The 25,775-nt window shown below is 35.2% G+C and overlaps 1 protein-coding gene across 2 annotated transcripts in view; it reads left to right on the forward strand.

The window, feature by feature from the left end:
- PTPN12 (protein tyrosine phosphatase non-receptor type 12) overlaps positions 1–25,775 on the forward strand; it is a 96,645-nt gene that overhangs the window by 64,491 nt on the left and 6,379 nt on the right. For both annotated transcript variants that reach the window (XM_080666729.1, XM_080666730.1), the window contains 9 exons: positions 2,307–2,366; positions 4,491–4,633; positions 6,960–7,026; positions 9,530–9,607; positions 9,708–9,806; positions 13,932–14,017; positions 19,965–20,938; positions 23,582–23,659; positions 24,438–24,505. In XM_080666729.1, the coding sequence (XP_080522855.1) occupies positions 2,307–2,366; positions 4,491–4,633; positions 6,960–7,026; positions 9,530–9,607; positions 9,708–9,806; positions 13,932–14,017; positions 19,965–20,938; positions 23,582–23,659; positions 24,438–24,505 (1,653 nt within the window). The remainder of the gene's footprint in view (positions 1–2,306; positions 2,367–4,490; positions 4,634–6,959; positions 7,027–9,529; positions 9,608–9,707; positions 9,807–13,931; positions 14,018–19,964; positions 20,939–23,581; positions 23,660–24,437; positions 24,506–25,775) is intronic.

The raw sequence follows: 25,775 nt of genomic DNA on the forward strand, positions 1-25,775 counted from the left end.
CTGACATCCCTCGAGGGGTCCCAGATTGGAGAGGGTGCAGGCTGGGCTGAGGGACACCCTCCCCGCCCCCCCCCCCCCCAATGCATAGTTTATAATATGAAAAAAGATGAATTTTTTGGGTGATTTTTCAGTTGAACTAAAAATAATTACAAAGTCCTTGATGAGGTTTGATTTGATTAGTAACAGCTGGTTTGATTTGTCAGCCTTGGGATTGATTCTTGCTGAAGAAACAAAATTTTTCTTATAAGATTTCAAAATGCAAGATAATTTGGCCTGGCTGATGTGGGTCAGTCAGTGGTTGAGCATGAACCTATGAACCAGGCGTTCCGATTCCTAATCAAAGCAGATGCCTGATTGCAGGCTCAGTCCCCGGTGTGGGGTGTGCAGGAGGCAGCCAATCAATGATTCTCTCTCATCATTGATGTTCCTCTCTCTCTCTCTCTCTCTCTCTCTCTCTGAAATCAATAAAAATATATATTTTTTAAAAGGAAGGTAATTTGTCTTGTGATTGTTTCAGACAATTTAGGATTTGTTATCACTGATGTAAACAAAAATCAAATTTAGAAACAAGTTGGTGAAAGTAACCATAGTAAGTGACTTGATTATTTGACAGTCAGAGTTTGAGACTAAGGAAGGACAGTATCAGGAGCTCTCTTGGTTTGGGAATGAGGGGAGTGAAGTGTCGGTGCAAGTGAGAGGAGTGGCTAGCAGGAGCTCAGTCACAGATCACTGTTGCCGTATGTAATCCACTTAGACCAGATGTTGGCACACTGTCCATGGGTCAGTCTAACCACTGCCTGTTCAGTAAAGTTTTACTGGAGTACAACCAGGCCCATTAATGTACATATTTGCCTATCACAACAGCAAAGTTGAAAGAGAGAGACTTTATGGCCTGCAAAGCCAAAAATATTTATTAGCTTTACAGGCAAGAAAAAAATTAAGTCTTGGGCCAATGTTTTTATTCATACTCACTTTAGATGAAAATAAACAAAAATACTTTTCCCTTAATGTTATTTGAAAAGTTCAAAGTAAATTAGTATGACTTTAAAAATTAAAGCAGAATAATATTGGATTGTTTTTTATCAATGAAACAGAATATTTTGCTCTTGACAGTCATTGCCTATGGTTTTAACTACTGAGGTAAACCATAGTTTGCTTAGCGACAAACTGACATAGAGGTTTATTCTAATACTTTGACAAATGATAGTAAAAGACTTTTAAAGTGGTATTCTCCTTAATCAGAATAACAATTTGGCAGTTTCTGAGAGTATCCTTCCTTCTACAGTTGGCATCCAGTTAACTGAGAGTTGAGTGTTAAGTAGGGAAAGTAAAGCTTTATGGAAAGATGTAATGGTTGAAGGTGGTGGTAGGTACTAAGAAGTGACATTTTGTTTGTATTATTTCTATTACGTGATTCTGGTGATGTTTGTTACTTTTACTGGAAGATAAGAGTTTTAGCTAAGTAATTAGTTAACAGATATATTTAAAAGTATATATACGCCACCCTCTTTCTCTTCAACGAAGCGGTGGAGTAGCGTCCCCAGCAGACATAGAGTTGCAGAACTTTGTGAAGACCCTGACTGGCAAAACCATCACCTTTGAGGTTGAGCCCAGTGACACCATTGAGAATACCAAAGTAAAATCCAAGACAAGGAGAGCACCCGCCTGACCAGCAGCGTCTGATTTTTTGAGGGCAAATAGCTGGAGGATGGCTGCACTCCCTCAGACTATAGTATCCAGAAAAGAGTCCACCCTGGCTTGGTGATTTGTCTGCGGGGTGGCAGCATTGAGTCGTCCCTACGCCAGCTCGCCCAGAAGTACAATTGCGACTTGTTACACCTAGCTGCACCCCCGCACTGTCAACTGCCAGAAGAAGTGCGGCCACACCAACAACTTGTATCCCAAGAAGGTTAAATGAGGCCCCTCCACCACCTCTTCAGCCCAAATAGTGGCCTTCTGCCTCAGTCCCATGGCCCTGAGCCCTCAATAAAGTTTCCCTTTTGTTGAATGTCAAAATTAAAAAAAATATATATATGTGTGTGTATATATATATATATATATATATATATATATATACACACACACACACATATATATATACATATATACATATATATATATATGCATGCACATAAATAAAACTTAAGTTCATGGCTTTTAGAATGATTATTTTTATAATTACTAGGTACACCAAGTAATTGTTAATTTTATAGTGTAGACTTTAAATATGAGTTTATTGTTTGTTTTGGTGTGTACTGTATATGTTTTAATGTTACTGACTCACAAGTGTTTCTCCCTTTATTTAGGAAGCTGAGCAAGCAAGACCAGACTACTTCATTAGGACACTCTTACTTGAATTCCAGAATGTAAGTATTTTTCATTTAGAGATAATTTCTAAGGATAATTTTTTTTAAAGATTATTGTATTGCTTTTTAGAGAGAGAGGAAAAAGGGAGAGAGTAACATCGATGTGAGAGTGAAACATCAATCTGCCTTCTGCATATCCCCTACCGGGTATCTAGCCAGCAACCTGGGCGTGTGCCCTGACTGGGAATCAAACCATCAGTCTTTCAGTGCATGGAATGATGCCCAACCAACTGAACCATACCGGCCAGGACTCTGGGGACAATTTTTAAAGAGAAGGCATAAATAATATACTATCTTACATGTTAAGGAAACTTTTAGTTATGTACAATAATGAAGAAAATCAGAGTAGTTTTATTTAGTATCTTGAGCTTTATGCTTATAAAATTAGATAGTAATGTAATATAAATAATAATAAAATAAGTAAAATAATACAAATTTTAACTTACTTAGAACAGCTCTCCCTAAATTAAATTTACTGTATTTGGAATGGTTGGTTTCTTTGCTGTAAATGTATTTTATTGCAATAGCATATTATAGCATTGTTTAGGTAATTATTACCCACTTTTACAGTTTATAGTGTTTTAGAAAGAGACAAACTACCATCAAAAGTAAGTCATCACTTAGATACATATTGTTTTCACTCAAGGGCCCTTGACTTCAGTGTTTCAGAGCTATCTGGAATGATAATTTGTCTAGGGAGAAATCGAAGAAAAAATCTGATGGACATTAGAGAATGCTTGTCAACTTCTTCCTCAATTTCTCTATTTTTATTATCTTAATTTTGAAACCATATTATATAATTTAGCTTGATGTGAAGTTCATCATTCTTCCCCACCTAATGCATCTGTAAATGTACTTACAACTCCTACTTTGCTGTTTATAAGAAAACATGGTACTAGTACTCTTATTCCCCATGCTGACTTGACTGATCATGTTCCTTTAATGTATCAGGCATTTCAAATAGTGGTTATCTCCATTGCACATTGATGAAGGAAGATATAGAGTCTTTAACAAGTTAACTAGCTTACATAAAGTTACTCAGTAAATGGCAGAAATAGAATTTGAATATAGTTTTAATCTGGATTCAGAGCAGGTGTTCTTTCAGTTAAACACTTAGAATAACCATTCTCAAGGTTTTTTCATAGCAGAACTCTTACATTCTAAAAAAATTATTAAAGATTCAAAGATCTTTTGTTTATGTGGGTTATATCTTTCAATATTTACTATTTTGGAAATTTAAACAGAAGAAAACTTAAAAGCATGAATACACAAGCATATATTCTATTAGCTGTCAAAGTGATCACATCACCATAAGTCAAGTAGTCTTGGGAAGACCCTGCTGTACACACATGAGAGAATGAGAGTGAAAAGGCAAATAGAGAATACATTAGTACTATTATGAAAATAGTTTAAAACTCACAGATCTTCTGAAAGTGTCAGGCGTTGGGGGTTCCCCCACACATACTGATCTGAAAGAAGACAAGTGGGTTTGGGGTTGAACAGGTTCATTTCTAATTTTCTTTTTCGGTTTAAATATTCTATTAGTCTTCTAAAGTAATTGCAGTAGATTCTAACACAGTGCTTATGATATATTGTTCATCCACTTAATGCTCTGGATTAATTAAATAGTATGTGCAGTGTAATGTTTAAGAGCATGCTCTGGAAGTAAGACTGTGAGTTCAGATCCCATATTGGTCACTTGCTATGAAATGTTAAACAGGTTATTTAATCATTGTATCTCAATTTTCTTACCTATAAAATGAGAATAGTATTAACAGTACCTTTCTTAAGACATATGGCAATTAAGTACTAGGTAGTGGTAAATAGTCAATAAATGTAGACTATCACTAATTTGTGTGTGTTTTTTTAAATTTTTCTTTAAATGTTTTTATTTCTTTGTTTTTAGAGAGAGGGGAAGGGGAGGGGGAGAGAGAGATTGATTGGTTGCCTCCAGTACACACTTTGACTGGGGATTAAACCCGCAACCTAGTTTGTTTTTTTAATGTAATACTGAATACCATATAACTATCTTGAAATGGCAGTAAAGTGAGATGCAGCTTTTCTGTATGTTTTAAAGTTTGCAAATGTATTTTCATAATTATTGAATTTTTGTTGTTCTTGAAGGAATCTCGGAGGCTATATCAGTTTCATTATGTGAACTGGCCAGACCATGATGTTCCTTCATCATTTGATTCTATTCTGGATATGATAAGCTTAATGAGGAAATACCAAGAACATGAAGATGTGCCTATTTGTATCCATTGCAGGTACAAAAGAATTTTCCAAATATTTAAGTACTTTGGAATATAGGTGGCCTTATAATATGGGTGATATATTATATTTTGGAGCCTAATATTTGAATTTGCATTAGGTCATTATATGGATTCCCAAATCATAAAAGCTATCTGAATCCTAATGCAACTTTTCTTCCCTTAATCTTTAATTTACATTAGCTTATTTTAGAAGACTTACATAGTACTTATTTCATAAAATGCTATCAGTTTATCTCTAAGTGACTTGGATATTTACTAGTAAATTCAGTAGTTAAATGGAACACTAAAGTTATTTTCTTATCTAACTGATCTGATTGTAAAGCCTACATTAGTAAAAGGGCTGCTTTTTTATTTTTGGGCCAGAAAAGGTGACTTGTTGATGGAGATGTGACAGTCAATTAACAAGTTGATTAATTAAAAAATATTATTATGGCCCTGGCCGGTGACTTAGTTTAGTGTGTTGTCCCATACACCAAAAAGTTCCCAGTTCGATTCCCAGTCAGAGCACATACTTGTAGGTTTGATCCCCAGGGCTTGTACAAGAGGCTACCGATCTGTTTTTTTCTCTCACATATCTCCCCCACCTCCCACTTCCTCTCTCTAAAAATCAATAAAAGTGTATCCTTGGTGAAGATTTAAAAAAAATTTTTTTTCTGTAGTTAATTTAGTGGTTAGTTGACCTTTTAATCAAGTAGTTGACTGGTTACAAAGAAAAAAGATCTATTTAATTGTAAAATTAAAAGATAAAGCAAATTCTTTGACTTGTTTACAAATTAGTTGAAATTATAAACAGTTTAAACATCCAGTGGCAAAATCTTTGGGCACATCTGTAATTATTTCATAAGGATAGATATCAAAAATATGTTTTTATTGATTTTAGAGAGAGAGGAAGGTAGAAGAGAGTGAGAAACATTGATGTGAGAAACATCAATCATTGTCTCCAGTATGCACTCCGACCAGTGACCAGGAACCGAACCGGTGACCTTTCAGTGCACTGATGCTCAACCAACTGAGCCATACTGGCCAGGGCAGGAAAGAGATCTAAAAGTGGGATATCTAAGCCAAAGGATGTGAAATTTTTAATTCTTTTAATACACATTATTAAATTTGTTATCCATAAAGCTGATGTTAATTGTAAATAATCCTATAACTGCCAGTTTGTGTGAGTGCCTATTTCCCCAGAGTTGCCCCAATACTTTGTTTTAATGCCTGTGATAGGCAAGCTTTCCCTTTTTTATTTAATGTCATTTATGTTCTTTTGTAAATTGCTTGTTTGTGTGCATTGCCATTATTTTATAGTAGTAGTCATTTATCTCTTAATAATTACACACTACAAATTCTTTATATATTGGAGGATGTTAACTTTTGATCATGGTTTTTCATGGTTTTTATTCTGCCTGATTTGCCATGTATAAATTTTAAATTATGTACTCAGAGTTGTGACTCTCTTCATTTATGATTTATGTCTATTGAGATATGCTTAGAAAGTCCTTCCCTAACACAGTAGCACTTAAAGTTTTGCCTATATTTTTTAGCACTTTATATGTTGTTTTTTTTAACATTTTATTTTTAATCCATCTGTAAATTTTTTTATGATTAAGGTCGAAGGTAAGAATTCACTTTTTGCTCTCCATTGTTAGCTAACTTTCCCTGTATCATTTATTGAGTGGTCTACTCTTTCCCCTTTGATTGGAGAATTCACCATAATGTAATAAATACTTACATATGCTCAGATCTGATTCTGAACTTTCTGTTGTGTTTCATTTATCTAGTTGTCTATGTCTCTGTATTTATTACACTTTTAACCATCAAGTTTTAAATATGTTATTTAGCCCTTGTAATTCTTGACTCTAAAATTCTAGAAATGTTTTAGAAATGTGTGGAATTGACAATTGTATCAATTTACAATGGATATTCTATTCATTGTTAAGAGCTTTTATAAAATCATACTAAGTTGCTTATAATGTACTTTATCAGAACTTTCTGGATTATGTGTTTTTTAACAAACTACTTATACTTTTGGAATAAATTTATCTCTGCAAGATATTTTGTTAATTAAGGTTTTCTGAGGTAGAATTAGACTTCCACAGTAAAGGCTCCTAGGTATTCTGTGAGTCACTATTGAAAGTTCTTTAAACTTAATAAAAACAAGATCTAAATACTAATGTTAAGGTGCACATACAGTACTTTAAGTACTATAAGTAAATAAAATTTTGTCAAATTTCTTAAAAAATTTTTTGCTTCTAAATATATTAACATGCTTTTTATTTTACAGTTTATCACAAAAATTAAATTGTGTTTTCAAATTTTATATTCATAGTGCAGGCTGTGGAAGAACAGGTGCCATTTGTGCTATAGATTATACGTGGAATTTATTAAAAGCTGGGGTAAGAATATTTTTATATAACATTATATCCAATTGATCTCTAATGGTTTTCAAATATAGCGACTAATAGCAGTAAATTACAGCATATGTTTTGTTACTTTTTTAGAAGTAGCTTTGCTATGTATGAAATACAGATTAGCAAAAAGGTATGAATGATGCATTTTACTTGAGATAATACACTGGCAGCAAGGTAAACATGTCACCCATTTGTTCTATGTGAATTAATACCTACATTAGGATGTAAAATCTGCATTGACTTTTCAAAATATAGAATCCTCGTTGGCCAAATTGCCCAGATTAATATTCTGGTTCTGTCATCTACCAGATGTGGAATCTTGGTCAAATTGCTTAATCTCATGGTGCCTCAATTTCTTGATCTAAAAATAGAAATCATAATATTAATAATTCATAAGAATTAAGTTAACCATTGTAAAGTTCTTTATATGTGTGGCACATAACAAGTGCTGTTTAGTGTTTGCTTTCATTACTATTGCTGCTATTGCAGTAAGGAGCAAGGGGTCCTGGACTGCAAGAGCCCTGGACTATGAGAGGAATGTCTGACTGCCAGCTTGGGCCCAATCCCTGGGGAGTGGACATCCCTCAAGGGGTCCTGGACTGTGAGAGGGTGCAGGCCGGCTGAGGGACCCCCTCCTCAGTGCACGAATGTCGTGCATCAGGCCTCTAGTTTTAACATAAAAGAAATTAAAATTCAGATTGAAAGGGGCATTTAGATAGCAAGCAAAATAAACTTCTAATCATTTCTAAAGTTGTATTTTTTTAACATAGTCCCCATTTATTTCAGTTTGACTTAACGTAAATATAGTCTTGGGCCATAGGTTAGGACTTTGATGTAAAAATCTCTTGATGGGTGGCTCAGTTGGTTAGAGTCCACCCGATATGCCAAGGTTTCAGATTTGATATCCGGGCGGGGCACATGCATCAATCAACCAATGAATGCATAAATAAGTGGAACAACAAATCTATATTTCTCTCGTCATAAATAAATTTTTAAAAATTAAAAAAATATTTTTATATATGCACAGACTCCCAGGTAGTAAATATGGGAATTGTTCTTAACTCTTCTATCTTCTTTATCACTCCAAAATATTCTTATTGATTCCTAATTTCTAATAGATGTGCCTCAGAAATGTGCCTGCAATCTTTTTCTACCTGTCTATCTTTTTTTTAATATTGCTTCAGTATACCTCTACCAAGTTTCTCTTCTTTTTAGAATACCATCTTCCTTGCTACAAAACTAGCTTGAATATAAAGTTTGCTCATGCCAGGGTTGCATACTTCAGTGGTTCTAATTACAAATGTACAAAAGAATTGTCTAGGATAATCAGTCTCCAGGGATGTAGTTAAGAGATCTGATTTTTCCTAGCTCTCTTAGCCAGTCCTTATATAGCTAGTCCAGGAAACACTGGGTTGTGGAATGAGTTTAAACTCTATTATTTTTATATTAGAGGTCCAGTGCACTGTTTCATGCACTGGTGGGAGGGCATGGCCTGCAGGGATTGGCCCGCTGTGGGAGCACTGCTCATTTCTGTCAGCCGAGCTGCGCTCCCACTAAGAGAGTGCACTGACCACCAGGGGGCAGCTCCTGCATTGAGCGTCTCCCCCCTGGTGGTCAGTGCGCGTCATAACAACTGGTCATTCTGGTCATTCAGCCGTTCAGTCGCTGGGCTTTTATTATATAGGACTAGAGGCCCAGTGCACAAAATTCGTCCATGGGTGGGGGGGTCCTCTCAGCCCAGCCTGCACCCTCTCCAATCCGGGACCCCCCGGGATCGGGCCTAAACCGGCAGTCAGACATCCCTCTCACAATTCAGGACCGCTTTGGCTCCTAACTGCTCACTGGCTAGCCTATCAGATCGTCCCTTGCTGCCCCCCCCTGCCAGCCTGGTTGCCCCCAGCTGCCCCCCTGCCGGCCTGGTTGCCCCATGCAACCTGCTGTTCAGTCATTTGGTCGTCCCTCACTAACTCCTGTTGGCCTGGTCGCCCCACGTAGCCTGCTGTTCAGTCGTCCATCTGGTCGTTTAGGTCATGATGGCCCCTGGCTTTTGATATATTAGGATAGTATCATCCCAACCAAATAGCCTATCTTCTCTCTTTTGAATACCTCTCCTTTCAGTCTTAGGCTTTATCCACATCAAGCTTCTCAACTCTCCAGATAGATTATATTTCCTTCACTTTTCACTCCATACATCAATCAGAGTTAGTCATAGTATCTTTATTCCCATTGCAGTGCAGTCATGGCTTGGCTGGATATTTTTTGTTGTTGTTGTTCATGTATCTGGCTCACTAGCTTGACTGTTGAAAGTCAAGATGAGCTTTAGGTTTACAATGCCAAGCAGTTTTTGATATAAGGTAGGTGGTATTCAGAATGTTTTCAGTTAGCCAGCACGTGTATAATGTATAAGGTCTATATGAAAAATTGAAGACTATTTTACTGTTTTTCTGAAGAGTTATCCAGAGTTCATGTATTATATTCTTTGTTTTAGAAAATACCAGAGGAGTTTAATGTATTTAATTTAATACAAGAAATGAGAACACAGAGGCATTCTGCAGTACAAACTAAGGTATAGTTTTTTTGATTCACTTTATAAACTATATTTTTAGATTTGCCTTTTGGGGTTTTTTAATGTCTTTCCTTTGTTTACCATTTCATCTCTCTAATAGGAGCAGTATGAGCTTGTTCATAGAGCTATTGCCCAATTGTTTGAAAAACAGCTACAACTGTATGAAATTCATGGAGTCCAAAAAATTGCTGATGGAGTGGTAGGTGTTGTTGGCCTATTAATTTTAGAAATCCTTTTACCAAGATGTAATATTTAGCTTTTTAGTTGTCATCTTGTATCTTAGCTAACATGAGAATATCCATGACAGTTAATATTTTTATTTAACCTTGATTTTAACTCCTTTCCTTCCTGTTTCAAACACTCAACTATGATGGATATTTAATAACTCCAATATAAGTTAAATAATATTCTAAACAATACATTAGGAAAGTAGTTCTTGGGTCAAAATTCATATAATTTTTTATTGTTTCAAGTGTAAATTACTTTTTTAAAAATTAGCTGCATTGTTCCATAAACGAAAGAGTTCCAAACCTAAAGAAAGGCTTAAAGAGTTTATTGGAGCCAAGGCTGAGAGCCAGACTTGAAAGCAAAATTTCATTGCATTGAGAAAATACTCTGGAGAATGACCATTTTGGAGTTTATTTTATACAGTAGAATCAAAGCAGATGTAAAGAGGTTGACAGTAAATCCATTGGTGGTAGAAGGAGGCAGGAGAAAGTAAAGCAGGAAATCTCTAGGATTGGATAAAAAGCAAAACGGAAAGGTACATATTTCTTTTACATTGGTGGGTGCAGGATAGTTAACATTTAATATACATAGTTTACAAAGGTATGCAGATAAGAAATACCAATGAGGAATGTTAGAGGTGGTCTTGCCCCAGTACTGATATTTATCTCTGGAGGCTGGGAGAAGAGATCATTGTGACATTTTAAGTATATTACCTTAGATACACAAAAACAATATATAGGACTTGTTCAAGGTAAAGATTAATCTATCACATAGGCCTAGGACCTGACTTCCCATTGTAACCTTTTGAGTTAGGAATTTTTATGATCAAAACATCCTGGGCTATTACCTTCAGTTACTGAGCTTGTTGGGCCTGCCAGGTAGCCAGCCCCACTTTCCCTTCACAGTTCTCTCTCCTCGCTGCCACCCCCACCTAACTAATTGTAAGTTGATTCTACATGAATTTTATTTTGTTCTTGGTCATGATAATGTAAAGTTTTATAGTTATATTGTACATGGTTTTTAATTAACCAGAATTATAGGGCCAAAATTGAGTCCCTTTTTGGCCTGACCTAATTCAATGTTATTTTAGCCTTAAAAGGTCTTACTGGAGAGAGGGCAGGATTAATATGGCAGAGGGGGTTTGGGTGGTCGGTGGAAAAGGTGAACGGGATTAAGAAATACAGACTGTCGCCGTAGCCAGTTTGACTCAATGGATAGAGCATTGGCCTGTGGACTGAAGCATCCTGGGTTCGATTCCAGTCAAGGGCACATGCCCGGGTTGTGGGCTTGATCCCCAGTAGGGGGCTTGCAGGAAGCAGCCAATCAATCATTCATCATTGATGTTTCTATCTCTCCCTCTCCCTTCCTCTCTGAAATCAATAAAAATATATGTATTTTTTAAAAAAAGAAATACAGACTGTCAGTTATAGATAGAAGTCTCCAGGATGAAATTTACAGCATAGGGAATATAGTCAGTAATATTGTAATACCTGTATGATGCCAAATTGGTTACTAGAAATAATTGTGATCACTTTGTAAGGAATATAAATGTCTGATATTATGTTGTATACCTGAAACTAATATGTGTCAACTGTCATTTAAAGTTAAATTTTAGCCCTGGCCTAAAAGTAAAAAAATAAAAATAAAAATAAACTAGCCCTGGCTAGATGGCTCAGTTACTTGGAACATTGTTCCATACACTGAAAGGTTGCGGGTTTGATTCCCAGTCAGGGCACATACGTAGGTTGTGGGTTTGATCTCGGGTCTGGGTGTATATAGGAAGCAACTAATCTATGTTGCTTCACATTGATGTTTCTTTCTCTTCCTCTTCCTCTCTTCCCTTCTTCCCTCCCTCCCTCTTCTCTCTAAAAATCAGTTTTAAAAAACAACAACATATCCTCCTCAGGTGAGAATTAAAAAATGAAAATGATAAAGGTAAATTTTAGTAAAAAAGATTTTATTGGATATCGAAATTTTTTCATATATATTTTAGTTATTTCAGAGAGGAAGGGAGAGGAGGAGAGAGAGATAGAAATATCAAGGATGAGAGAGAATCATTGATCAGCTGCCTCCTACATGCCCCCCTACTAGGGATCGAGCCCTAAAACTGGGTATGTGCCCTGACCAGGAATCGAACCCATGACCTGTTTGTTCATAGGTCTATACTCAGCCATCGAGCACATGCCGGGCAGATATCCAAACTTTTGACCTCATAAAAATATATGTTCTTATATTGTTCTCCTTTCTGCCTGTTTTTCTAACTAGCTTTCTTCTTTCCTCTCTATATAATCACCTTGTCCTCAAAGATTTGGGGCTATTTTTTTTAGTAAAAATTTTTTTACATTTTTATCATTGAACCCTAAGACAACTATCACATGATAAACCAACTTGGCTCCAATAATTGAAGTAAAATGAGGAAATGAGTTGCAAAATTTGTAACCTTTGTTTTCCTCTTTCCATGGTTTTGGCAATTTCCGAGATTATTTGTTTGAAATTTCTTGGTTTTCTAAATGAGAGATTTGTTATCAAATGCTGATCTCAATGTGTTAGTATAATCTAACATTAATGCTTGAGTTGTAGGAACTGTATTCTTCCTTTATAAGTCAAGTGAAAATTTCAGATTTGTAAAAATTCATTTATGTGACCTCATTCTTATTTTCTTCATTAACAGAGGAATGATTATACAACTAGGCCTCATACATTGCCATCATATTTTTCCTTTAGTTTAAAGCCTGTTCTAATCTGTGCTAAATGTAGCCAAATAGTTTATAATATAGAATAGAATGCTAACATATTATTGCATATAATCTTACCTAAATTGGGATTCATTAATATTTCAAAAAGCTAAGTAGGTGTGCATTTTTCTTTAAACTTAATTGAAAAATATACCAATTTTTCCTCCATAAATAAATACTAATTTCAAAGTTTAAGGTTTTTATACTACAGAAATACAGATGTTTTAAACTCTCATTTCCTTAGTATATAGAAATGAAAAATATTCTAACCATTACTTTTTCCTTTTCATTGAATTTATTGGGGTGACACTGGTCAATAAAATTTTACAAGTTTCAAGTGCACAATTCCACAATACATGACCTGTACACTGTATTCTGTGTTTACCACCCCAGATCAAGTCTCCTTCCACCACCATTTATCTCCCCATACCCTTTTGCACCTCCCCTTGCCCTGACCATTACATTTTTAATTGTATAGAACATTTTTTTCAAATTATTTTTTATTGCGCTATAATCTACATATAATTCTATTAGTTTCAAGTATACAGCATAATGATTGATATTTGTACATATTGTGAAATGATCACAAAAATAAGTCTAGTTAACATTCATTACCACACATAGTTAAAACATTTTTTCTCTCGTGATAAGAACTTTTAAAGTTTACTCTCTTAGGAACTTTCAGATATACAATACAGATCGTTAACTATAGTTATCATGTGTACATTACATCCCATGACTTACTTAATCTTCACGCAAGGATATGTTTACTTTAGGAAGAGAGATAAACATCAATCTGCAGTGAAATAGGGCTCTACACACTAATGGACACTAATGTAGTGACAGAGGGAGAATAGGACAAGGAACGATTAAAGTGAGTTCTGGGACCTGTTTAAAAATGTACTAAGTAGCAATAGAGGTCCACAACAGGTTGGGAAGGTGAAGGGTATAAGCCTTATTTTGTTGTTGGCTTTTTCCCTCTTCATATTAAGTTTCTAGCGTAGTGATGTGTTAAAAAAGATATCTTTGATCTTTATTTCCTTAGGAAATCTGTTATTTTTGGGGGTGTTTTTTTTTGGGGTTTTTTTTTGTGCTGAAACCTGGGAAAATCTGTTTCTTTTTATAGTAGTACTTGAAATATGTTGAAATGCTGCTATACACAATTGATTTTTCAGTAATTGGAGATGGACTGGGTTTGATAGCCCCTCAGGCTATAATATGGAATATAAGGCCCATTTTGTTACCTGGAAAAATTAGTAATATTTGAAAATTTCAAAAGCCCAGAAACAATTTATTTGAAATATGAGGTAAGAAACTTAATTTTCTCCTAACTTTAATGAAGCATTTTCTTCTCTTGGCAGAATGTAATTAATACTGAAAATCTGGTCAGCTCCATAGATTCTGACAAACAAGATTCTCCCCCTCCAAAACCACCAAGGACTCGCAGGTATTGTATGTCACATTTTCTTTGAAAGGACATTTTTATTTTACTCACTGTTTTTTAAAATAAATGCTGACTAATTTCTAAGTTTTTTTTATAACTTTCATTAGTCTTTTGTTTAAGATGTAGCATATGTATGGCAATTAATTTTTTACTGTAGTACATAAATTTTGTTTCACTTGATAAAATTCATTAGTATACTGTATAAGAACAGTGAGCATAACCATGTTTTCATATATGGTACAGTAAAATTTTAAATATTCAAAAGATTACAATTTCTCTTCATGACTATACAGGTAATAAGATTGCCAAAAATTATATGCAAATTGAAGAATTTATGTGAAGATGTTTTATAACATTACTAGCAAACATGAGTTTATTACTCTGTAGATTTTCTTAGTTTCAGGTGGGATAGCATAGTGGTTAGACAATCATATAATTTTCTAAGTGATTCCCTTGATAATTCTAGTACCCACCTAACACCATAAATAGTTATTACTAAGCTCATTTATAATTGTTAAACATATACTTCTGTTCTCTTTTCTCTCCCATTTCTTTGAGAGTAGCTGCTAGGTCAGTGGTCAGTTAATGTGATAGTATGTAAAAGGTATAGACAGAGTCAGAAAGATTTAATTTCAATTCTTTTTCAGCCACTTACTAGTTTTGAGGGTTTTCTGTTTAAGTATTCTCCTAAGAACTAAATGAAATAAAGTATGTGGAGTTATGATCAAGTTACTGAATTATTTGTATAAGGAAGAACAACAGTAGGAGATGTAATAAAACTGAGAATGACTTAAACTGTCTTGTCTCAAGCACATATCTGCCCAAACTGATTAATCTTTTCCTGAGAGCAAGTTTTCTTTTATGTAGGATTCACCAATTCTTTCCCCTTAAAAGCTTGATAAAAGTTAACTTATGTTGGGTGAGATGACTAGGGTTGGGTGTTGGCATTGAGTCCTTATACCTTAACAAGATCATTCCTCTTTAAAAAAGAAAAAGACTACAGCTACTCTCAATAACTAAGACAAAATATAATAGTTCAGGGGTCCTCAAACTACAGCCCGCAGGCCACATGCGGCCCGCCGAGGACATTTATCCGGCCCGCCGGGTGCTGCTGCCTGTCCTGCTTAGCAGCCGACTCATCCCGGGCCTGCAGTGCACATAGGAATTTGTTCATAGTTGTTTTTTTTTAACTATAGTCCGGCCCTCCAACGGTCTGAGAGACAGTGAACTGGCCCCCTATTTTAAAAGTTTGAGGACCCCTGTAATAGTTGTTATTGTCTCTAGAATATTTTTCTAAGGAAGATCCTAGATAGATGGGTTTAAGTTTCAGCATTCAAATGCTCAGTATGTTAAATGTGCATTAACAAAACTTATGGTATCTATTGAAATTAGAATTTTAATCTCCAATGGAAGGTAGTCAGTTAAAAACTAAATTGTTAGTTCAGCTTCTTTGTCCCATATATGGGAGTCCTAAAAGAAACTGTACTGGCTGTAAATGAAATTAAGAAATATTTTGCTACTCTTAATACCTTTTATTTTTATTTTTTTGAGATTGAGCCAATGTAGAGGTTTTTAAGCTGTACACTGACATTTGTGATTTATATGGTTATCTACCTCTAACAAATAATGGTAGCCTCTTCTAATTTTGAAGGAAAAAAGTGAATAGAATATTCAGAATTTTAAGCCTTTCTCATATACCTTCTCACAAGTTTGGCTCCTGTTATTCCTTGGTAAACAAAAAGATAAGTAGTAACAGAAAAATGTTCACTCACCTTCTATGGGATTTTATTTGGGGATATGTGCTCACACATATAGTTGGGTTTTTGTTTTTTATTGTCTAAAGTTTTACATATGTCTCCTTTTTCCCCGAGTGACCCCTCCCTCCCCCAAGCCATTCACACCCTGGGCAAGCCCCCACCACCCCAGTGTCTGTATCTATTGGTTATGCTAATATGCATGCATATAAGTCCTTTGGTTGCTCTCTGACACATAAGTTTTTTATGTGTGACTTTATATTACATGCTAAGGTAAGGTTCTCTTCTTTTTTTTAATTCAGGTAGTGAGTCAAATGGCAGAATTTCATTGTGTTCCTCGTGACTTGTAGGTTGAATTGAGTTTTAGAATTATTGTAAACTAGAGGGCTGGCGCACAAAATTCGTGCACTTGGTGGGGGGGGGGGTCCCTCTCAGCCTGGCCTGCACCCTCTCTCAGTCTGGGAGCCATCGGACATCCTTAGTGCTGCCACAGAGGTGGAAATGGCTCACATCACCACCGCTGCACTCGCGAGTGTGAGTCCAACTTCTGGCTGAGTGGCGCTCTCCCAATGGAGTGCACTGACGACCAGAGAGCAGCTCCTGTGTTGAGCGGGATCAGGTCGAAACTGGCTCTCTGACATCCCCTGAGGGGTCCCAGATTGCAAGAGGGCACAGGCCAGGCCGAGGGACCCCACCGGTGCATGATCGGGGCTGGGAAGGGACACGGAGGTTAGCCAGCCAGGGAGGGACCGTGGGAGGGCTCCAGGGCTTGTCTGGCCTGTCTCGCTCAGTCCCAATCGGCAGGACCCCAGCAGCAAGCTAACCTACCAGTCAGTGTCTGCCCCCTGGTGGTCAGTGCACATCATAGTGAGAGGTTGAGTGCCCTTAGGATATCATTAGCATATTACACTTTGATTGGTTGAACAGATGACTGGATGACTGGACACTTAGCATATTAGGCTTTTATTATATAGAATTGTTAACTGAAAATAAAATCACAAGAGCATAAGATGAATAAAAAGTAAAAATGGTATACTTTGTTTTTCAGTATGGCTTCAGTAAGTTAACTGGTTATTTAGACTACATGTTTGTTGTGTTAGATTTAATCTGTCATGTAATTATGCTTTATACATACTTAATACCTAAATCATTATAAGAAAAGTAATTTTATAAGTTCCTATAAAATATAAATTTGAAACAGAAGTTATAGTGTTACTCATTTTAAAACGTGGTCAAACAAATGTAAATTTTCTTTATTATAAAGTCCGAACTTCTTACTGTGAAATTCTGGGCCTTCATAGGATAGCTTCATCCTATCTTTTTAGCCTTATTTTTCAATGTTTCTCTGTACTCCTTTAGGACCCAAACTGTTGTATTCACTGTTTTATCTTCTTCTGGAACTGGTATAATGCTTAGCTTAGCATGCAGTAGATTCTGAATATTTTGTATTATTTTTGAGAAGTGAAAAATGCCTTCCTCAGAACAGGTGAAATCAAGAACAATATTTATAAAAAGAATGATGCAAATCATATTGTATTCTTCACTGGAATTTTTTTTGCTTCAGAATATCTAGTGAAAATACGAATGTTGGTTAGTATAGTGGTAAATCAGAATATAGCATGTTTTTATGTGACTGGGCTTATCATTTTTGTGCACATGAAAGTGCTGTAAAGTGTTCTAAGCCTTGTTTCAACCAACCTTAAAATAAGGTAGGATAAGAAAAAAGTCTGTCATAATTATCAATCAAATTTGAGTAACCACAAAGGACACAAGGAAACTTTTGAAGGTGATGGATATGTTTATTACATTGATTGCAGTAATGGTATTATGTGTATATACATATGTTCAAATTCATATTATATACATTAAATATGTACAGTTTTTAGTTTATTAGCTATACCTTAATAAAGCTACATTTTAAAATGTGAGTAGCCAAGAATATATTACTTATATACATATCAACATCATGCATAGACTACTTTGTCTAAAAGCATTTCTAATATTATTGGTTAAATAAGGCAGTTTGAATACTTATCTCTGGTCCCTTTCTAAACTTCCTAAAATCATAGTGAAGAAATATAAAAATATGTAAAGATTTTTTTTTAAATTGGAGCAGATATGTCATCATATGAGATGTTGATAAAATATAGGAAAGTGAGGAGCACATTGACCAATGAAAAGGGACCTAACAGAACAAAGAAAGTTAAAACTTGCTGCCTTATAGGTGGGCAAACGAATAAGAAGCAAGATGATTCTCTTCAAAGAATCCCCAGAGAGGCTCAGAAATTGGAGATCCTACTTAAGGCTCTTGTGTAGGATGGTACTGAAAACAAGAAGAGTACTCAAATGTCTCCATAAGAGTATTTAGAACCCCAGATTCCTTTAATCAAATTGAACAGACAGATGACTGCTTCTCACATCCTGGGCACACACAGTATGAGGGATTTACTCTGGAGTGGCTGAACCAGGGAATCTCTAGATTCAAGGACATCAGGTCCAATTGATGATGGGGTTGTCTGTCTTACTGAAAACAGGAATCTGCATGCTGAATAATGAGACCCTCCAGCTCCCTTGCTGTTACCCTTTATTTGGCTCCCAGAATATTGGTAGCTACTTCTGGTGTTGACAGTATCTCTTGAAAATATCTTCTCAGCCCAAGAGAAGAAAGGTATCATCATTGATGGTTGTGGCCTACCATTGATATTGCAAGAGCTATGTTCAGGTCCCATGCAGTGAGACGATCACTAAGCCTCAAGCCCTCCCCCCTTACATTATACATACACATCTTCCAGTCATTTTTAATATTTCTCTTTTTTTTCAGGTGGAATTTAATAGATTAATTTTTTTATGTATATCTTTCCCCCCAGTTAGTTTATATTCAACACCAATTCTGCATTAGCCTCAGATGCATAGTGGTTAGACAATCATGCACTTTACAGAGTGAACCAAAGCAGGGAAGATCAGACCTTTGATCCCCTAACATGAAAGACAGCCCCAAATAAGCAGGAAAAAAGGAAGACAATACATAGTAGAAGAAAGGTGGGCGGGGGGGGGGGGGGGTATTTGCACATTTTTTTCATTCATTAGAAAATACTGATACCATGAAATAAGAACTGGGTGGTAAAAAATAAGCTATTGGAAATATTGCAAAAAATTTAAATTAAACAGAGGCTGGAAGAAAATAAGGAAATCTTCCATGAATATGAACAAATACAAAGAGATAGAAAATCGGCCAGGCCGGTGTGGCTTAGTGGTTGAGCATCAGCTCATGAACCAAGAGGTCACTCGTTCGATTCCCAGTCAGGGCACCTGCCCAGGTTGCAGGCTCTATCCCCCGTAGCAATCTCCAATAGGGGGCGTGCAGGAGGCAGCCGATTGATGATGCTTCTCTCTCATCGATTTTGCTGTCTCTCTATCCCTCTCTCTTCCTCCCTCTCTAAAAATTAATAAAACATTTTTTTTTTAAAAAATCGGAGAGAGAAGATAAGAAATTAGAGAATCAAACCAGGAGGTCTGTAAAAAAAATAAGTTCATATTTAAAGGAATATGAATCAGAATTACAAAATTCTGAGGGAAAATTATTTCTAATCCAGAATTATATACCTTTTTAAAAAAAATCAATAACCTTGAAAATATAATACTTAAATATACAAGGCCTCAAGAAATTTGCCTCCTAAATATAGTTAAGAAGCAACTAGAGGAGGCTGTAACACTCCAAAATAAGGGAGTATACCCAGAATAAGGAAGATGGGACCTGGGAAACAGGAGAGAACCTCAACTCTGTGGTAGCCTAGGGAGGCAGTAGCCCACACTAGAGCAGGAGGCCCAAAGTTTCTAAGGGATGCCTATGGTGCTTGACTAGGTGAGAGAGGTGTACAAATCTGCAGGAAAGTTAGAAGGCTGAATTACTGATGATACATAGAAAACCAAACCATCAGAAACCCAAATCATTTAGTAGGGGAAAACAAGAACTTATATAAGAAGAGATATAAAATCATGGTATAATTGTGTACATGTATTACCTTGTTAAACATTAAATTTTCTTAGTTTGACAAATTAGGCTTTTTTGTTCATACAAATTATAGACTCTACTGACTTTTAATATTACAGATTTAACTACATAATTGTTATCTATCAACTTATTTTACAAAGGATGAACATTCTTACAATATCCTTTTATTCATGCTTGTTTTCAGTTGCCTCGTAGAAGGGGATGCTAAGGAAGAAATACTGCAGCCACCAGAGCCTCACCCAGTACCACCCATTTTGACACCTTCTCCCCCTTCAGCTTTTCCAACAGTCACTACTGTGTGGCAGGACAATGACAGATACCATCCGAAGCCAGTGTTGCACGTGGTTTCATCAGAACAACATTCAACAGACCTCAACAGAAATTATAATAAATCAGCAGAACTTCCAGGGAAAAATGAATCAATTGAACATATAGATAAAAAATTGGAGCGAAATTTAAGTTTTGAAATTAGGAAGGTCCCTCTCCAAGAGGGACCAAAAAGTTTTGATGGGAACACACTCTTGAATAGGGGACATGCAATTAAAATTAAATCAGCTTCACCTTGTATAATTGATAAAATCTCTAAGTCGCAGGAATTGAGTTCAGGGGATCTGAAAGTTGATGATATTTCTCAGAATTCTTGTGTGGACTGCAGTGGAACACTGTCAAATAAAGCTCCAGTTATCCCACCAGGAGAATTACAGAAGAATTCAGACATACCTCCAAGGCCAGACTGCTTGCCTCTTGATAAAGAAGGACATGTAACATGGTCATTTCATGGACCCGAAAATACCTTGCCCATGCCTGATTCATCTGAAGCAATATCCTCAGATACCCACTGTCAAACAATGAAAACTGTGAGTTTAACACCAAGCCCCACAAAACAAGTCGAAACCCATGATCTTGTGGATCATCATAGCAGTTCACCTCTATTCAGAGCACCCCTCAGTTTTACTAATCCTCTTCACTCGGATGACTCAGACTCAGATGAAAGGAACTGTGACAGTGCTGTGTCCAAGAATAAAACTAGTATTTCAACAGCAAGTGCCACAGTTTCTGCTTCCACTAGTACTGAAAGCATATCTACAAGGAAAGTATTGCCAATGTCCATTGCTAGGCATGATATAGCAGGAACAATACATTCAGGTGCTGAAAAAGGTAATAATAGTATTTAACACTTAAATATTTTTACTATGTGCCAGTCACTGTGCTAAGCACTTTAGCTGTATTACTAATTCATTATGTTTTATTCCACACAAGTGCTCTAAAACCTATAGCAAAATTTCATTATTTTAGACAAATTTTTTTAAAGTAAGCTTTTATTATCTTAATATGATCACACTGCATTACTGGATTTTGTGTTTTCAAAATGTTTCAATTGTAACTGAAAAATTTTCTTTTTTTCTGTATTATAGCTTTTAGTATTTTACATGGGTCAAAAATCTGTATAATAGAAATAATTTAAGAAAGATAGTTGCTTGAAATAACAGTGGTACAAATATTGTAGAATGGCTTGATTGGCCACTTAATTCCACTCATGTCTATAATAAATACTTAATTGTTATCTTTTTATGCTCTTTTGACTACAAAATTTTTTAAACCTTTCTTCATAAGTTCTTGAAAAAGAAGCTGCTTCAATCCTGAGTTTAATGCAAGAAACAGTATTGCAACTACTCAGCAGACTGGGAATTTTAATCCTTTCAGTAGTGAGTGGGATATATCCGTATTTAGTAATCACTGCTCTTATTTAATTAAGCACTTATTATTTCAACATAATGCATGTGCTCAGTTCCCAATTATGTATTATTGGTTCTTGAAACAATTTGATCTACTAAAAATATTCATGGCTGCTTTCTTAAACAGACCAAAAAGTTGAGAGCAAATGTATAAACATGAAAGCTATTTACTGATAGATTATCAGTGGTCATTTACTTGTCAGTGAACTTTTATAATGACACATACAGACATATTTATAATGTGCTGGCATAAAAGGTATTGTGAACCTGAAAGATGATTTTCCTTTTCTATTTCTGAGCCAATAAGTACCACCTTTGTTGTACCTTTATTTTCTCCAACTCAGACATACTGTATTTTTTTTTATCTTGAGAATGTATGTGGTAGAGTAGATGAGACTCTAAGCTAGTTTCCTAAACTTTAGGATTCTCTGTATTCTTGATCTGTGTTTTATTTGAAGCATCTTCAGAAGATAATGGTTACCACAATAAATATTACTTCACCAGTTGGCCATAATTTAAATTTGTTGATATATTTTTCTCCCTCAGTTTCAGAGTTTGAAATATAACTACCTTGCCCTAGCTGGTTTGGCTCAGTGGATAGAGCGTCGGCCTGCGGATCCAAGGGTCCCAGGTTCGATTCTGGTCAAGGACACATACCTGGGTTGCAGGCTCGGTCCATCGTGCAGGAGGCAGCCAATCAATGATTCTTTCTCATTGATGTTTCTATTTCTCCCTCTCCCTCTCTGAAATAAATAAAAATACAAAAATAAAAAACAAAAAGAAATATAACTACCAAGTTGTAACTACTTTAAAAAAATGTGTAGATAAGAAATTTTCATTTGGGCCTTTTTTTTTTTTTCTTTTGGTATATCAGGCATGTGTCTTGGGTCTATGAAATTTTTTTTTTTTAACGACTACTAGAAATAGAATTTGGTGAGGACAGGAAGGATGCATGATGTGATATGCTCGTTAAATTTACTGCCACGTGTCCAGTCTTTTGGTGATAACAAGAGTCCCTTTAAAATACTGTACAGGGATAGTTGAAAGCACTCTATTGTATAGCAGCTCACTTCTGTTTTATTTTGTTAGTATTTCAAAGCAAAGATAGCTGTAAATGTGATTTCAGGTTTCTTTTCACCCTCACCTGACTATGCTACATTAGTTTGGTATTAACTGAAGATTTTCCTGTGTAAGCATTTTGTGCCGTAACATAACTATAAGCAGTCCTTTTTTCTTCTTCATAGTTGATTGATATTTAGAGAAAGGAAGGGAGAGAGAAAAAAACATGGATGTGAAAGCGAAACATCTAATGGCTGCCTCCTGAATTGCCCACAGGAGATTGAACCCACAACCCAGGCATGTGCCCTTGACTGGGAATTAAACCAGCAACCTCCTGATGCATAGGACAATGCTGAACCAACTGAGCCACACCGGCCAGGGCAGTCCTGTTTTTAATGTTATTATTTACCTTGTAGTTGAACCATTGGCTCAAGAGGTAGATTTTTGTTTGATTGATTGATTGTTCGTTTGTTTTAGAACTTGTTAGGGAATTAAAGAGAATAATATTGTTTTGATACCTAAAACAACCTTTGGCGTAAGTTACTGCCTGACAAAAATTCCTGGTTATGAATTCTGATTTTAAAACTGACGCAGGTGTCCTGAAAGATTTCTCAAACTTGGCTACACTAGGCTCCCACACAATGTATGATTTGCAAAAGCCTTTGTAAAGTATGCTGTCTTTGGTTGAATAACCTCTAAAACAAGCTTATAACATGGAAAATACAATCCAGAGATTCAGGGAGGAATGTGTAGTTGAGAAGAAAGGGCCACAGTTATTAAAAAAAAAAAGGGCTTTAAGAGTGAGGACTGTCATAATTCTTGACAAGTAAAGTGGTAAAGATTCCTTGTTTATTTTTCACATTTAAAAAACTGGTTCTCTTAGATACTTGTGGTAGTGAGTTTTAAAATCTCAAGAAAGGTCTCTCTGTTTAGATAATTTCATTTTTAATGAGTCAACATCTTAAACAAGTTCATAATTTGTCTAAATGTTATGTATTTAATATAGATGTTGATGTTAGTGAAGATTTACCTCCTCCTCTCCCTGAAAGAACTCCTGAATCTTTTGTATTAGCAAGTGAACATAGTGAGTATCTTCTGGTTTTACAAAAATATTTCATACTCTACTTTAAACTCTGGGAAACATGGCTGACTTTAATCTAATTGCTATTGAACTACATAATTAAATGCAAAAACAGGGTTGAATTGATATTGACAACTGTTTTTAATTCCTTGTGTGAAAAATACAGTTTGGTATCTTTTCATTCATTATGAAAAGACATTGATTGGTTCACTTGGTGCCAGTTCAGGTATAAACAGTAAATAGGGGTTGTAGGTGAATATCACTCAATTGGTGTTAATTGAGGAACACTTCAGGCCACAAGAGTTACCAGTGAGAACTGTGAAAAGTTGGCCATATTTCAAAGCATTGATACTGTATTTTTCTTCCTTCCCCTCCAGAAAGAGTACAGAAACAGCTTTATTCATATATTCACAGAAGTGCTCACTACTCTTTATCTGAATTACATTTTACCAATATTTTATTAATTTTAACTGATTTTAAGAATGTTAAAAACAGTGAAGCCATATACTTCAATAATATTAAATCTAAGTGTCAAATCTATAGATTATAGTGAGCTTATAATAAACTCTGATGTACTCCTTAAAATAGAATTAAAATAATTATTTTAATTCTATTTTAAGGAGTGAAACTTAAATATATAGTCTTAAATTGATAGAAACAAAATTTTTTATGAAAGTGACAGTTTGTAAAAATCTATAGAATGTTTTTATATATTACCTAATGCAAGAAATTTCAAAAAGTAAAGATGTTAATTTTAATTGTAAGATTTCATTTTTCTCAGATACACCTGTAAGATCTGAATGGAGTGAACTTCAAAGTCAGGAAGAATCTGAACAAAAAAAATCTGAAGTGAGTCCTTTCGGTATTAAAACAGTAAGAGTTCAATATTGTTGCTGTTTTGTTTATCTCTTTTTTTTTTTTTTTTAGTACGTGCTCTTTTTTTATTTTTACTTTTCAAATTTTTTTTTTATTGTTGATAGTATTACACCCTTCCTTTACCCCCCACCTCCCCCCCCTCCTTGCCCCCCAGGTCTTCACTACCCTATTGCCTGTGTCCTTGGACTATGCATATTAGTTTATAAATTTTTTGGTTTATCTAGTCTCATCCCCCCAACCCCACATCAAGGTATGTCAGTCTGTTCCAGGCCTCCATATTGTTAGTTTATAATAACTGTAGCTTAAGACAATTAAGTAAAATTTTTAACAGCATTTCTTGTGCAAAGATTTCAGATGAAATGTGAGATCTGGAGTTTTTACAAGGGCAACATGGTCTACATATTACTGTCTTATCACTTCAGAGTGTTATTTTCCCAAGCTGCTTTTGCAAATCATAAATTGTGCCATGTTCCAAATGTTTCTGGAGGTATGAATGGAACTGGACTTATTATTTTCAGGGTCCTAGTACTTTCCTAGACTTTTTTCCTTCCATTATAACACTAGGTATGAGGTTTCCTTTCACATTCACGAAATGTATTGGTAGCTAAATATTTTAGCTGTGGAAAATGTGGGTTTTTTTGTCAACATTAATGTTTTCCTATTTCTCCCATATTTTAATATCACTGAAATTAGGGTACATCTTATAATTGATTAAAAATCACTGATACACTTTGTCACATAAAATAGTGGTAACCCTGTAAGAATGATGGTATGTCTTACAATCCACAGTATGATAAATACGGTAAAAGACTGGCAAAATGCAGTAGTGTGTATATTCCTTTGTGTAATAGCTCCTGCATTTTCAGTTTTCATCCAGAAGGAAAAAGGAATTTCCCTATCTTTTACTCCCACTATAAAGTACCATACATTTAAAAATTTTAAGCCTATGAACAACATAAACTGATGAACAAAAATAGATCCAGAGGGAAAAAAAATACTTTAGAATCCTGTTATTTGCAGATTTTTAATATTTCCTACAACTTTTGTGATAATGTACTATGTTAGTACAATTTTGGTAATATTATACTTAAAATCCTTTTTTTCTTGAAATGTTACTGTTTATTGCATGTAATATTATATTTGAGATAGTTTTTCTTGAATAATTGGTGTTTATTGCATGTAACATTTAAAATCGTTTTTGTTATTTTTAAATATATTTTTATTGATTTCAGAGAGGAAGGGA

This window comes from Plecotus auritus, assembly GCF_963455305.1.
Source record: "Plecotus auritus genome assembly, chromosome: 4".
NCBI classification, from domain to species: Eukaryota; Metazoa; Chordata; class Mammalia; order Chiroptera; family Vespertilionidae; genus Plecotus; species Plecotus auritus.